We start from the raw sequence: 13932 nt of genomic DNA, 5'->3' as shown, positions 1-13932 counted from the left end.
AATTATTTGAGATTCTTCTTGCTTCTTGAGGTATGTCTATATTGCTATAAGCTTTCCTTTTAGAACTGCTTTTGCTTCCTCCTACAGGTTTTGAGCCATTGTGTTTTCAGTTTCATTCATTTCCATATACTTTATTTTTGAGAGAGAGAGAGAGAGAGAGAGAGAGAGAGAGGCAGGCATGTGCTTAGGAGGGCCAGAGGGAGAGAGGGATAATCTTAAGCAGGGTCCATGTTCAGCACAGAGCCTGACATGAGGCTTGATCTCATGATCATGAGATCCTGACCTGAAGTGAAATCAAGAGTCAGATGCTTAACTGACTGAGTCACCCAGGCGACCCTCAATGTACTTTTTAAAATTTCCTGGTTGACCCATTCATTGTTTAGTAGCATGTTATTTCACTTCCATGTGAATGTGGTCTTTCCAGACTTTTTGTTGGGGTCGACTTATAGTTTCATAGCATTGTGGTTAGAAAATATGCATGGTGTGACTTCAATCTTTTTGAATTTGTTGGGGATTGTTTTATGGACTAATATGTGAAGATACTTGTTTTATTATTAATGAAGGTGGTAATTAAAATTTAATGGTCTTTGTTTCAGAATTTTAGATTATTAGAATTTTGTAGATAAAGCTAAAGTTCCATTTGAACTATTTTTAGTTTCTTTATATTGACTCATGTTGCTCTAGTTCATTCATTTAACTGCTGTATAGTATTTTATGTGAACATATAATCTATCCATTCTGTTTTTTGTGAATAATTAATTGGGTTATTTCCAAATTTTCTCTAGTGTAAACAGTGCTGAAGTTAGTACATTCTTTGTTCATATCTTTAGGGGCCAGGTGCAACACCCACTTTCTTTTATAATATTTATTTGATAATATTAAATATCTTTTAAAATATTTACCATTTTAGGGGCACCTTGGCTCAGTTGGTTAGGCATCCAACTTTGGCTCAGGTCATGATCTCATGGCTCGTGAGTTTGAGCCCCACTTTGAGCTTTGTGCTGACAGCTCAGAGCCTGGAGCCTGCTTAGGATTCTGTGTCTTCCTCTCGCTCTCTGCCCCTCCCCCACTCACGCTCTGTCTCTCTCTCTCAAAAATAAACATTGAATTAGAAAAAACTTACAATTTTACCATTTTTAAGTGTATGATTCAGTGGGTTTAGGTAAATATATTGGCATTCTTGTGCAACCATCATCACTCCCCATTTCCAGAACTTTTTCATCATTTCCCAAACAGAAACTGTACCCATTAAACAATAACTGCATTCCCTCCCCCTTCCAGCCCTCTATTCTTTCTGTCTCTATGAATTTGTTCAAGGAACATCAACCAAGTGGAATTACATATTTTTCCTTTTGTTGTGTCTGGCTTGCTCATTTAGTATGTTTTAAAAATTCATTTATGTTATAGCATGTGTCAGAATTTCATTTCTTTTTGGCAGTATCATTTCCTTTTATTCCTTTTTTTTAAAAATTTTTTTTTCAACGTTTATTTATTTATTTTGGGATAGAGAGAGACAGAGCATGAACGGGGGAGGGGCAGAGAGAGAGGGAGACACAGAATCGGAAACAGGCTCCAGGCTCTGAGCCATCAGCCCAGAGCCTGACGCGGGGCTCGAACTCACGGACCGTGAGATCGTGACCTGGCTGAAGTCGGACGCTTAACCGACTGCGCCACCCAGGTGCCCCATCCTTTTATTCCTTTTATTTTTCCGTTCACCTATTTTTGATGGATTTTGGCCGTTGTAAATAATCCTGGTATGAACATTTGTGTGCAAATATTTGTTTGATTTCCAACTTTCTTTTGGATATATACTTAGAGGTGGAATTGCTGGATCATATGGTAATTCTTTTATTTTTTTTTATTTTTTTTATTTTTTTTATTTTTTATATATATGAAATTTATTGACAAATTGGTTTCCATACAACACCCAGTGCTCATCCCAAAAGGTGCCCTCCTCAGTACCCATCACCCATCACCCACCCTCCCCTCCCTCCTACCCCCCATCAACCCTCAGTTTGTTCTCAGTTTTTAAGAGTCTCTTATGCTTTGGCTCTCTCCCACTCTAACCTCTTTTTTTTTTTTTTTCCTTCCCCTCCCCCATGGGTTCCTGTTTAGTTTCTCAGGATCCACATAAGAGTGAAACCATGTGGTATCTGTCTTTCTCTGTATGGCTTATTTCACTTAGCATTACACTCTCCAGTTCCATCCACGTTGCTACAAAAGGCCATATTTCATTTTTTCTCATTGCCACATAGTACTCCATTGTGTATATATACCACAATTTCTTTATCCATTCATCAGTTGATGGACATTTAGGCTCTTTCCATAATTTGGCTATTGTTGAGAGTGCTGCTATAAACATTGGGGTACAAGTGCCCCTATGCATCAGTACTCCTGTATCCCTTGGATAAATTCCTAGCAGTGCTATTGCTGGGTCAAAGGGTAGGTCTATTTTTAATTTTCTGAGGAACCTCCACACTGCTTTCCAGAGCGGCTGCACCAATTTGCATTCCCACCAACAGTGCAAGAGGGTTCCCGTTTCTCCACATCCTCTCCAGCATCTATAGTCTCCTGATTTGTTCATTTTGGCCACTCTGACTGGCGTGAGGTGATACCTGAGTGTGGTTTTGATTTGTATTTCCCTGATAAGGAGTGATGCTGAACATCTTTTCATGTGCCTGTTGGCCATCTGGATGTCTTCTTTAGAGAAGTGTCTATTCATGTTTTCTGCCCATTTCTTCACTGGGTTATTTGTTTTTCGGGTGTGGAGTTTGGTGAGCTCTTTATAGATTTTAGATACTAGCCCTTTGTCTGATATGTCATTTGCAAATATCTTTTCCCATTCCGTTGGTTGCCTTTTAGTTTTGTTGGTTGTTTCCTTTGCTGTGCAGAAGCTTTTTATCTTCATAAGGTCCCAGTAATTCACTTTTGCTTTTAATTCCCTTGCCTTTGGGGATGTGTCGAGGAAGAGATTGCTACGGCTGAGGTCAGAGAGGTCTTTTCCTGCTTTCTCCTCTAAGGTTTTGATGGTTTCCTGTCTCACATTTAGGTCCTTTATCCATTTTGAGTTTATTTTTGTAAATGGTGTGAGAAAGTGGTCTAGTTTCAACCTTCTGCATGTTGCTGTCCAGTTCTCCCAGCACCATTTGTTAAAGAGGCTGTCTTTTTTCCATTGGATGTTCTTTCCTGCTTTGTCAAAGATGAGTTGGCCGTACGTTTGTGGGTCTAGTTCTGGGGTTTCTATTCTATTCCATTGGTCTGTGTGTCTGTTTTTGTGCCAGGTAATTCTTTTAAAAAATTGTTTTTATTATGTTTCTTTATTTTTGAGAGGCAGAGAGAGACAGAGCATGAATGGGGGAGGGGCAGAGAGAGAGGGAGACACAGAATCCAAAGCAGGCTCCAGGCTCTGAGCCGTGGGTCATATGGTAATTCTGTTTAACTTTTTGAGGTATTACCATATTGTTTTTCTGCAGTGGGTGCACCATTTGATATTCCTACCAGCAATACACCCAGGGTTGTAAAAGCTCCACACTCTCATCAGCACTCATTTTTCCCATTTTTTTGTAATAAAAATGGGTGTGAAATGGTACCTCATTTTGGTTTTGATTTGTTTTCCCTATAGTGTTGTAAGCCTCTTTTTGTGTGCTTATTGGATATTTGTACATTTTCTCTGGAGAAATATCTATTCAAGACCATCGACTATTCTTAAATTTGTTTTTTGTTGTTGAGTTCTGGGATTTTCTTATATAATACTGTGGATGTTAATACCACTTCAGATATATGATTTGGAAATATTTTTTCATAATCTGTGGGTTGTCTTTTCACTCTCTTTATAGTGTCCTTTGATGCACAGGAGTTTTTCATTTTAGTGAAATTCAGTTTATTTTTTTTCCTATTGTTGCATTGTACTTTTGATATCATGTTCAAGAAACCATCACCAAATCCAGGGGCGCCTGGGTGGCTCAGTCGTGAGTTCAAGTCCCGCATCAGGCTCTGTGCTGACAGCTCAGAGCCTGGAGCCTGCTTCAGATTCTGTGTCTCCCTCTCTCTATGCCCCTCCCCCATTCAACGCTCTCTCTCTCTGTCTCTCAAAAATAAATGTTAAAAAAAATAAAAAAAGAAAAATCATCACGAAATCCAATGTCCCAAGGATTCTTTCCTGTGTTTTCATTGAGTAATTTAATAGTTTTAGCTAGTATGTTTAGTTCTTTGTTGCCTTTTATGTTAATTTTTATTATATCAGGTAAGGGTCCAGCTTTATTCTTTGGCATGTGGATATCCCATTTTTCCAGCCCTTTTATTGAAAGAACTGCCCTTTCTCTATGGAATGATTTTGACACCTTTGGTGAAAATCAATTGACCATATGCACACAAGGGTTTTGGTGTTTCTGTTCCATTGGCCTATGAGTTTGTCCTTATGTCAATACTGTACTGTTTCATTTATTTTAGCTCTGCAGTTAGTTTTGAAATCAGGAAGTGTGAGTTCTCCAAATTTGTTCTTTTTCATGATTGTTTTGGTTATTTGTGATTCCTGGAGCTTCCCCATGAATTTTAGGATGGCCTTTTCTGTTTTCTGCAAAATATGCTGTTGAGATTTTGATAGGGTTGAAATGAATTTCTAGGTCATTTGTGTAGTATTGTCATTTTAACTTTTAGTATTGTGTAGTATTGTCATATTAATTTTTTCTAACCCATAGAAACTATATTTCCATTTATTTGTGTCTTCAATTTCAACAATGAAAACATTGCTGTTTTGCAGTTTTCAGTGTTTAAGTCTTTTGCCTCCTTGATTAAATTTATTCCAAAATATTGTTTCTGATGCTATTGTAAATGGAATTGTTTTCTTAATTTCCTTTTTGGACTGTTCATTGTTAGTGTGTAGAAATGCAATTAGTTCTTGTGGTTGATACTGTATCCACTAAGTTTACTGAATTTATTTAACTATCTCAATTTTTTTGTGACATCTTGAACTTTTTTTTTTTTTGAGAGTGCATGAGGTGGGGGGAGGGGAAAGAGGGAGGGAGAGAGAGAGAAAGAAAATCTTAAGCAGGCTCCACCTTAAGCAGACTCCACTCTCAGCCTGGAGCCCAATGTGGGGCTTGATCCCAAGATCCCTGGGTTCATGACCTGAGCCGAAATCAAGAGTAGATGCTTAACCAACTGAGCTACCCAGGAGCCATTTTCTACATATAAGAAGCCATCTGTGAACAGAAATAATTTAACTCTTTCCACTTTGGATAACATGCTATTTTAAATAGTCATGAAGTGAACAAAAAATTTTAAATTGTTTGCCATTCTTTTTTCCATTAAAAAACCTATTTTGGTCAATATGATCACACCCATCATCATATTACCAAATTTTAGAGACTGTGTGGTCCATGGCTGTGCCTTAAACACAGCAGCCCATCTATGGGAACAGATGCATGAATGGATTAAATGTGAAAAATAGTTTTTTTAAATACATTACCATTGTGGCAAACTGGGTAATGAATACACAGAATCTTTTTTAAAACTGCATGTCACTCTCCATTTATCTCAAAATGAAAAATTTAATTCAAAAAATGGCTAGTTCCTCTATGCATATACATCTCCAAAATAAAAGTACAAAAGAGTACACATAAAATTTTTGTAATTCCACAGTTATTCATGGAAAAAAATTAGTAACACATTCAAGGGAAAGAACACAGCCCTTAGTTAAAAATACTGACATTAGGACTCAAAATTTGTCTAAAGTCTAGTCATTCATGATATGGTTACCTTACAGTACGAATTAAAGTTTTTATGATCCACTGGCAGATAGATCAGTTTTTACAGGTCATCAGCAACAAGCCCATGTTATAATTGTGTTAACTGTGAGCATGAAGGCGGTACACATTCTTCCTCAATGGAGATTTTTAATTTTTAAATTTTTTTATGTTTATTTTTGGGAGACAGACAGACAGAGTAGGGGAGGGGCAGAGAGAGAGGGAGACACAGAATCTAAAGCAGGCTCCAGGCTCCGAGCCTTCGGCACAGAGCCCGATGCAGGGCTCGAACCCACGAAGTGCGGGATCATGATGACCTGGGGCAAAGTTGGATGCTCAACCGACTGAGCCACCCAGGCATCCCCCTCAATGCAGATTTTTAACCGCTCTTAAAAAGATTGTTTTAAGGACTAGGACCTACAGTTAAGTAACATATATAGTACTGGTTGAGTTAGCTTCATGTTTTGGTAGAGGGATGAAGAGAGTGACAATCATGTCTGGATTTAATACAAGTATCCTTTGTAATAGTTCACAGTTATGAAACTAATAAATTAATGTATGCAGTTTTGCCTTAGGAAGATTGTTTAGTTTACAAAAGTATTGATAAGTGTCACATTTTAAATGGTTTGTTGGGGGGGCACCTGGGTGGTTCAGTTGGTTAAGTGTCCGACTTTGGCTCAGGTCATGACCTTGCAGTTATGACCTTGTAGTTCGTGAGTTCGAGCCCTGCATCGGGCTCTGTGATGACAGCTCAGAGCCTGGAGCTTGCTTGGGATTCTGTGTCTCCCTCTCTTTCTGCCCTTCCCCTGCTCACACTTGGTCTGTCTCTCCTTAAATGGTTTGTTGTGTTTAAAATACTGTTTCCAGGGGTGCCTGTGTGGCTCAGTTGGTTAAGCATGTATTCTTGATTTTGGCTCAGGTCATTATCTTGCAGTTCATGAGTTAGAGCCCCATGTTGTGCTCTGTGATGATAGCTCAGAGCCTGGAGCCTGCTTGGGATTCTGTGTCTCACTCTCTCTCTGCCCCTCCCCCCTCCCCCGCTTGCACTATGTTTCTCTGAAAAATGAATAAACATTAAAAAAAGTAAGCTTAAAAAAATGTGATTCTAGAAAGGAGGCAGATTTTAAAAGGTGACATCAGAGCTTCTATATGCAGATGGGTACTTCCCTTCTCAGTAGGCCATACTGATATCAGTGATGATGTTATTCCTGAGGACATTTTGAGAACTCTCCTTTTGTAGTCAATGTAGAAGTCATGCAAGAAAATGTTAAGGAATATTTGAGATTTCGGCAAAAAAGTTATTTTATCCAACCTGATAATTCACCATATTTGACTCTAAATGACATTTAGCTGTTTGCAAAAATCCCACCCACCTCAAAGAAGATTTTTCAAAAGAATGAGCAAAATTTTTTAAGTATCCACATGTTCTTACCATTGGGCTTCTACCTGGTTTCTTAATTTATAATATAAGACAAACATGTTTATGCCTAAAAGTGCTATCCTTCACAGAAGGAGAAAGTTCTACTGATTGTATTCAATTGTTATAATTTTTACACGTGGTAGTAGTAATATTAATGGGTTGTGCTGACTTATCCACAGTCCTGACCTTGGTCAGCTACAGAATGGATTCATGTGATAGCTGGCTTTGTGGTTGGAATGAGTGAGAAAAATCACTATTTTGTTGGTTTGCTGTACTCTTTTCTAAAGAATAACTTTTTTCTCTTTTATAATCTGTTGATGGGACAAGAATATAGAACGATATTCTTATTTTTGAATTTTGGTTACAAGAAATTCTGTGTGCCATGGGTTGATACATAGTATCTTTTGATCTGGTTCCATTTTCTAATTTAAGATTAAGGACTCGGAGTAACTCGATAATTTTTTGTACATTTAACTTTTCCAAAGCAAGGTTATGGGAAAAAGTAGAAATCATACACTCTTGGTATCTTTATTCTAGAGGCAAGTTTGTTTTGGAACTTTGTAAAATAACTTTCTTCATTGAAACAAAATAGTTGCAGTTATGTCTGGTATATCTCATTTCTTTTTCTTTCCCTTAATATCCTGGGTTCTCCCTAACCAAACATAGGAAAATGATGCAGAGGGGGCTACTGGCCTTGGGGTGGGCCTAGTGCACTGCATGAATGGTGGTGGTACCTGGCCCAGGAAGGACTGATAACAACTGTTACTTGATTCACAGTGTTTTAATTTTCATTCTGTTGATTACTAGTGAGGTTGTAGTGCTTTTTCTTCCAATTTTTTGTTACTCCGTTGTATTCCCTTTTAAAAAGTTGTTTCTTTTTATTCACTTACTTACTAGGAATTTAGTATTTTTAGAAAATCTAATGAGGATGTTTTTACATTCTTATTTTCAAGTTAGTTTGCCTTTTAAATTTTTGTTATGGATTTTTTGGAAGTGTATATGCAGGTATTACCTTTAAATATATAAATGGATTCTTGAATATCTTCCTCTCTTTGCAATTTTTATTGAGAAAATTCACATAAAATTCACGGTTTACATCAACTTAGTTTAGAATTTAATGTTTTTTTCTAGCAAATTTACAATATTGTGCAACTGTCACACTTTGTAATTCTAGAAAATTTTCATTGCCTCCCCAAAATAACACATACCTCCCAATACCCCACTTCCTCTATCCCCTGGCAGTTACTAATCTTATTGTCTTTATAGAATTGCATATATTGGACATTTTATATCTATAAATGGAATCATCCAATATGTGGCATTTTGCATTTGCCTTTTTTAGCATAATGTTTCCAATGATCATCCATGCTTTAGCATGCTTTAGGATGAATATTTCTTTCCTTTTTATTGGGATAGAATATTCCATTGTTTAGCAGTTGGTGGACATTTGGGTACTTTCTCCTTTTGTTGGCTATTATGAACATTGCCATGACCATTTGTGTACAGTATTTTTTGTGTGGGCATGTGATTTTATTCCCTTGGATATATATCTAGGAATGGAATTACTGAGTCATTTGGAAACTTTATGTTTAACTTTTTGAGTTACCACTAAACATTTTTATAGTGCCTATACCATTTTACATCTCTACCAGCAATGTATTTGGGTTCCAATTTCTTTACACACTTGCCAACTCTTATTTTTCATTTTAAAAATTATATCCACTCTAAAGAGTGGTATCTTACTATGGTTTTGATTTGCATTTTCCTTTTTTAAAAAAAGTGTTTATTTGAGGCAGAGAGAGTGTGTGCATGTGCATGGGAGGGGCATAGAGGAAGAGAATCTGAAGCATGCTGTGTGCTGTCATTGCAGACCCAGTAGCGGGGCTTGATCCCACAAATTGTGAGATCACGACCTGAGTGAAATCAAGAGTTGGAAGCTCTACCCAGTGAGCCACCCAGGCACCTAATGCATTGTCCTAATGACTCATAATCTTGAGCATTTTTCATGTGTATAAATGTTTTATTTATTTTTGAGAGAGAGAGAGACAGACAGAGTATGAGCAGGGGAGGGGCAGAGAGAGGGAGACACAGAGTCTGAAGCAGGTTTCAGCCTCTGAGCTGTTAGCACAGAGCCTGACACGGGGCTCAAACACATGAATCACAGGATCATGACCTGAGCCAAAGTTGGACGCTTAACCGACTGAGCCACCCAGGTGCCCCTGCATTTTTCATGTGTTTACTGGCCCTTTGTATATCTTCTTTGGGGAAATGTATATCTAAGTCCTTTGCCCATTTTTAAATTGGGTCTTCTTTTATTCTTTTAATTGTAAAAATTCTTTATTAAAAGTATAAAAATCATTTTAAAGGATATATATTGTCTTATTAAAGGATATATATTATATAAAAGGCTATTAATATCTTTTCAGATATATGATTTGAAGATAGTTTTCTTTAGTTGTATGGATTTTCTCTTTACTTTCTTGATGTTATCTTTTAATGCACAAAAGTTTTAAATTTCAATGAAGTGAGTTTTATCTATTTTTCATCTTTTAAAAGTTTAGGAAAACATACTAGAATTGGGGTACATGTTTATTTTTGTGCATTTTTAAATTTTAACTTGTATAACTCTGTTGGATTACAGATGTACCTATTATATAACTTAGCAGGATATGCTGTAACAGTTAAGCTGCATAAATATTTCCCTGGGAATCTGTGAGCTCTTCTAAGTCCTGTTTTAAATTTTATTCATCTTTGTATCATTTATACAATTATTCTGTGACAAGCAGAAGACAGAATGATAAACAAAAAAACTGTAGAAGCTTTCCAGGGAGTGTTTAGTAAATATATTCGATACATTACTCAATTATGATTCTAAACGATGTAGAGCAAAATCTCATCAGCTTTTTCCTTAAATTATATTTTGATCCTGGGTAAGTATAAAGTAGGTTGGATTGTTTATATTTTTAAATCCTTACTGAAATAATTAACATTCATTTTTTTAATTTTTATATTGAATATGCTTTCTTTCAGATGACTTACAGTATAGATATGTTTTCAGTTTGTTAGACCCTTACACTTGATTAAATACATGACAAGCTAATTAAGGAAGTTCTTTAAATTTTTTGTTTTAATAGTGAAAGCAAGTTGAATACATTGGTGCAGAAGCTTCATGACTTCCTGGCACACTCATCAGAAGAATCTGAAGAAACAAGTTCTCCTCCAAGACTTGTGATGAACCAAAGCACAGGTAAATTGAAAAATAATATGCAATATCTTCTAGTCTATTTTCCATTCATTTTTGGGAGGGAGGGAGAAGCTAGCAAAAGCTTTAATAGCTCTTATGTATTTAGTATTTAGCTAATATCTGATATTAGAGAATTATTTCATTTGAGAGAGAGAGAGAGAGAATCCCAGGTGGGCTCTGTGTTGATGCAGGGTTTGATCCCATGACCCAAGCAGAAATCAAGAGTCAGGATGCTCAACCAGCTGAGTCACCCAGGTGCTCCTGATGTTGGAGATTTTAATTTAGATAAATAAAATGTAGGTTGTGTGGTTATAGGTGCTTAGAGAATGATGTACTTATGGTTTTATGCCTAATGGAGATGTCTTCTAGAGTGGGTGATAAATGTCACTATGAAAAATAGGTAGTATTAGAAGAGGCGGGAGCAGTATAGAAATAAATTATCTTAGCAGTTGTTTGTGTATTATGAGTTAAATTTTTATGTTTGATAACTTCTCTGAGTAGAATTGGTATATTTTTTTGTATAAATAAGACTTAACATCTCCTTTGTCCCTCCTTTTCTACTTTTTAAAAGTATCCTGTATCATGTGATGATCACTTATTTTCAGGTTTTCATGGGTAGCTACATATATATAGAAGAACTGAATACACACACATACACACACATATATACATGCATGTGCACCGCAGATAAAATTGGTACAAAAAGTATAGTAGAGGTAGACCACAGTGAGAAGTTAACCATATATGTAATTAGAGTTCCACAAGGAGAGAAAATTAAACTCCTAAAGATCAAAATAACAACAACAACAACAACAAAACCAAGAGAAAAACCTAGAAGCAGGCAGAGGAAAAAATTCATTGCTTTCAAAGGGAATAGCAATAACAGTGATAGCATACATGAATGATAGAAGCTACATGACTTTAAAGTACCAAATGAAAATAATTGCCATCTTGGTACTCTATATTCAGTGAAAATGTCTTTCAAAAGTGAAGGTGAAATTAATATAGAAAAAAAGTGAGAACTCCATGTTAGTAGACCTACACTAGTTGAAATACTAAAGTCTTTTTTAAATTTTTATTTTATTAAAAAAAAATTTTTTTAATGTTTATCTATTTTTGAGAGAGACAGAGACAGAATGCGAGTGGGTTAGGGGCAGAGAGAGAGGGAGATACAGAATCCGAAGCAGGCTCCAGGCTCTGAGCTGTCAGCACAGAGCCCAACGTAGGGCTTGAACTCACGAGCTGTGAGATCATGACCTGAGCCGAAGTCGGACGCTCAACTGACTGAGCCACCCAGGCGCCCCACTAAAGGCTTTTTTTTAATCAGAAGGAAAATAATTTGAAATGGCAATACCAAAATACAGAAATTAATGAATAATAATGGGAAGGGTAAGTAAGTGGGTAAAACTAAATATGTAGTGTTATCTAATCCAAAGTCCCTATTCTTAATTCAGAAATTGCCCCAACAGTTTTTATAGATAAGTTGTTCCTCCCAAGTCAAGGATCTGCTTGAAGATAACATATTGTGTATAGTGGTCTCTTTAGTCTTTTCAAATCTAAAACCGTTTCTCTGTTGGAACCATGACAATTTTGAAATGCAAAGGTCTATTACATTGGTGACCCTTGATGTGAATTTGTTTGAATAGGTAGATTCAGGTTACTTATTTATTTTTTTGGTCAAGGTTACTATGTAAGTGGTGCTGTGTTGTTGTCAATACATCATCTCACAAGACACATGATGTAATTTTTTTCCTTTTTTTAAAGTTTTTATTCATTTTTGAGAGAGAGAGAACAAGCAAGAGAGGGGTAGAGAGAGATGGAAGCAGAGAATCCCAAGCAGGTTCCCCACTATCAGCACAGAGCCCGATGCAGGGCTCAAACCCATGAACCATGATGTCTTGAGCTGAAATCAAGAGTCAGATGCTTAGCCGACTGAGCCACCCAGGTGCCCCTGTAATTTTTTTCTTTTTATAACACTTTTTAAAAATAATAGTATGTATTTTTGAGAGAGAGACAGCACGCAAGAGGGGAAGGGGCACAGAGAGGGTGACACAGAATCTGAAGCAGGCTCCAAGATCTGAGCTGTCAGCACAGAGCCCGACACAGGGCTTGAATCCATGAACTGTGAGATCATGATCTGAGATGAAGTCAGATGCTTAACTGACTAAGCCACCCAGGCACCCCTGTAATTTTTTTTTTTTTTAGTTTTTTTTTTTTTTAGTTTTTTTTTTTTTTATATATGTGAAATTTATTGACAAATTGGTTTCCATACAACACCCAGTGCTCATCCCAAAAGGTGCCCTCCTCAATATCCATCACCCACCCTCCCCTCCCTCCCACCCCCCATCAACCCTCAGTTTGTTCTCAGTTTTTAAGAGTCTCTTATGCTTTGGCTTTCTCCCACTCTAACCTCTTTTTTTTTTTTTTTCCTTCCCCTCCCCCATGGGTTCCTGTTAAGTTTCTCAGGATCCACATAAGAGTGAAACCATATGGTATCTGTCTTTCTCTGTATGGCTTATTTCACTTAGCATTACACTCTCCAGTTCCATCCACGTTGCTACAAAAGGCCATATTTCATTTTTTCTCATTGCCACGTAGTATTCCATTGTGTATATAAACCACAATTTCTAATTTTTTTCTTTTATTGGTGATGTTAACTTAGGATACTTTGTTATGGTTGATTTGCTAGATTAATCCACTGTAAACTTAATGATTTATTCCTTTGTAACTAATAAGTAATTTGTAGGAGATTACTGTGAAACTAGGTATTCTTTTTCATCATCAAAAGTTAATTTATGTGTTTTCTGTTGCAAATTAACACAAGCATGGCAGCTTCCAATAATCCAAATGTATTATTTCACATTTCTGTAGGTCAGGAGTCCAGTGACCTTTTCTGGCCTCTGCCCATGGTATCACAGGGCTAAAGTGAAAGTGTCATTAAGACTATGTTCTTTTTCTCTCTCTCTTCCAAAAATAAATAAACATTAAAAAAATTTTAGGCTGTGTCTCTCTCTTCTCCCCTCCCCTGCTCACACTCTTTTTCTCTCTCTCCTTCAAAAATAAACATAAAAAAAATGACTGTTCCTTTCTGGGGTGCCTGGGTGACTCAGTCAGTTAAACATCCGACTCTTGGTTTCAGCTCTGGTGACGATCTCAACAGTTTATGAGTTTGAGCCCTGCATTGGGCTTTGCGCTAATAGTGCAGAATCTGCTTGGGATTCTCTCTCCCTCTTTCTGCCCATCCCTGGCTCACATGTTATGTCTCTGTCTCTCAGAAAATAAATAAATAAACTTAAAAACATAAAGACTGTATTCCTTTTTGAAGGCTCTGTGGGAAAATCCATTTCTGTGCTCATTCAGATTGTTGGCAGAATTCAAGTCCTTGTGGTTGTACTTCTGAGGTTCCCATTTCTTTGTGGTCATTGGACAAGATCCTCTCAGCTTCTTAAGGCTATTTGTATTTCTTCTCACATGACCCCCTCCATATTCAAAGGTAGCAACAGCATGTTGAGTCTTTCTCATGA

The 13932-nt window shown here is 36.9% G+C and overlaps 1 protein-coding gene across 1 annotated transcript in view; it reads left to right on the top strand.

Moving 5' to 3' along the window:
* Positions 1–13932, top strand: part of ATRX (ATRX chromatin remodeler) — a 331615-nt gene that overhangs the window by 47374 nt on the left and 270309 nt on the right. The window contains 1 exon segment of the mRNA XM_030306144.1: positions 10299–10411. Within this exon segment, the coding sequence (XP_030162004.1) occupies positions 10299–10411 (113 nt within the window).

The sequence above is a fragment of the Lynx canadensis genome, chromosome X, assembly GCF_007474595.2.
Source record: "Lynx canadensis isolate LIC74 chromosome X, mLynCan4.pri.v2, whole genome shotgun sequence".
Taxonomy (NCBI): domain Eukaryota; kingdom Metazoa; phylum Chordata; class Mammalia; order Carnivora; family Felidae; genus Lynx; species Lynx canadensis.
Note: the sequence above shows the minus strand (reverse complement) of the source record. Positions and strands in the feature narration are given on the sequence as shown.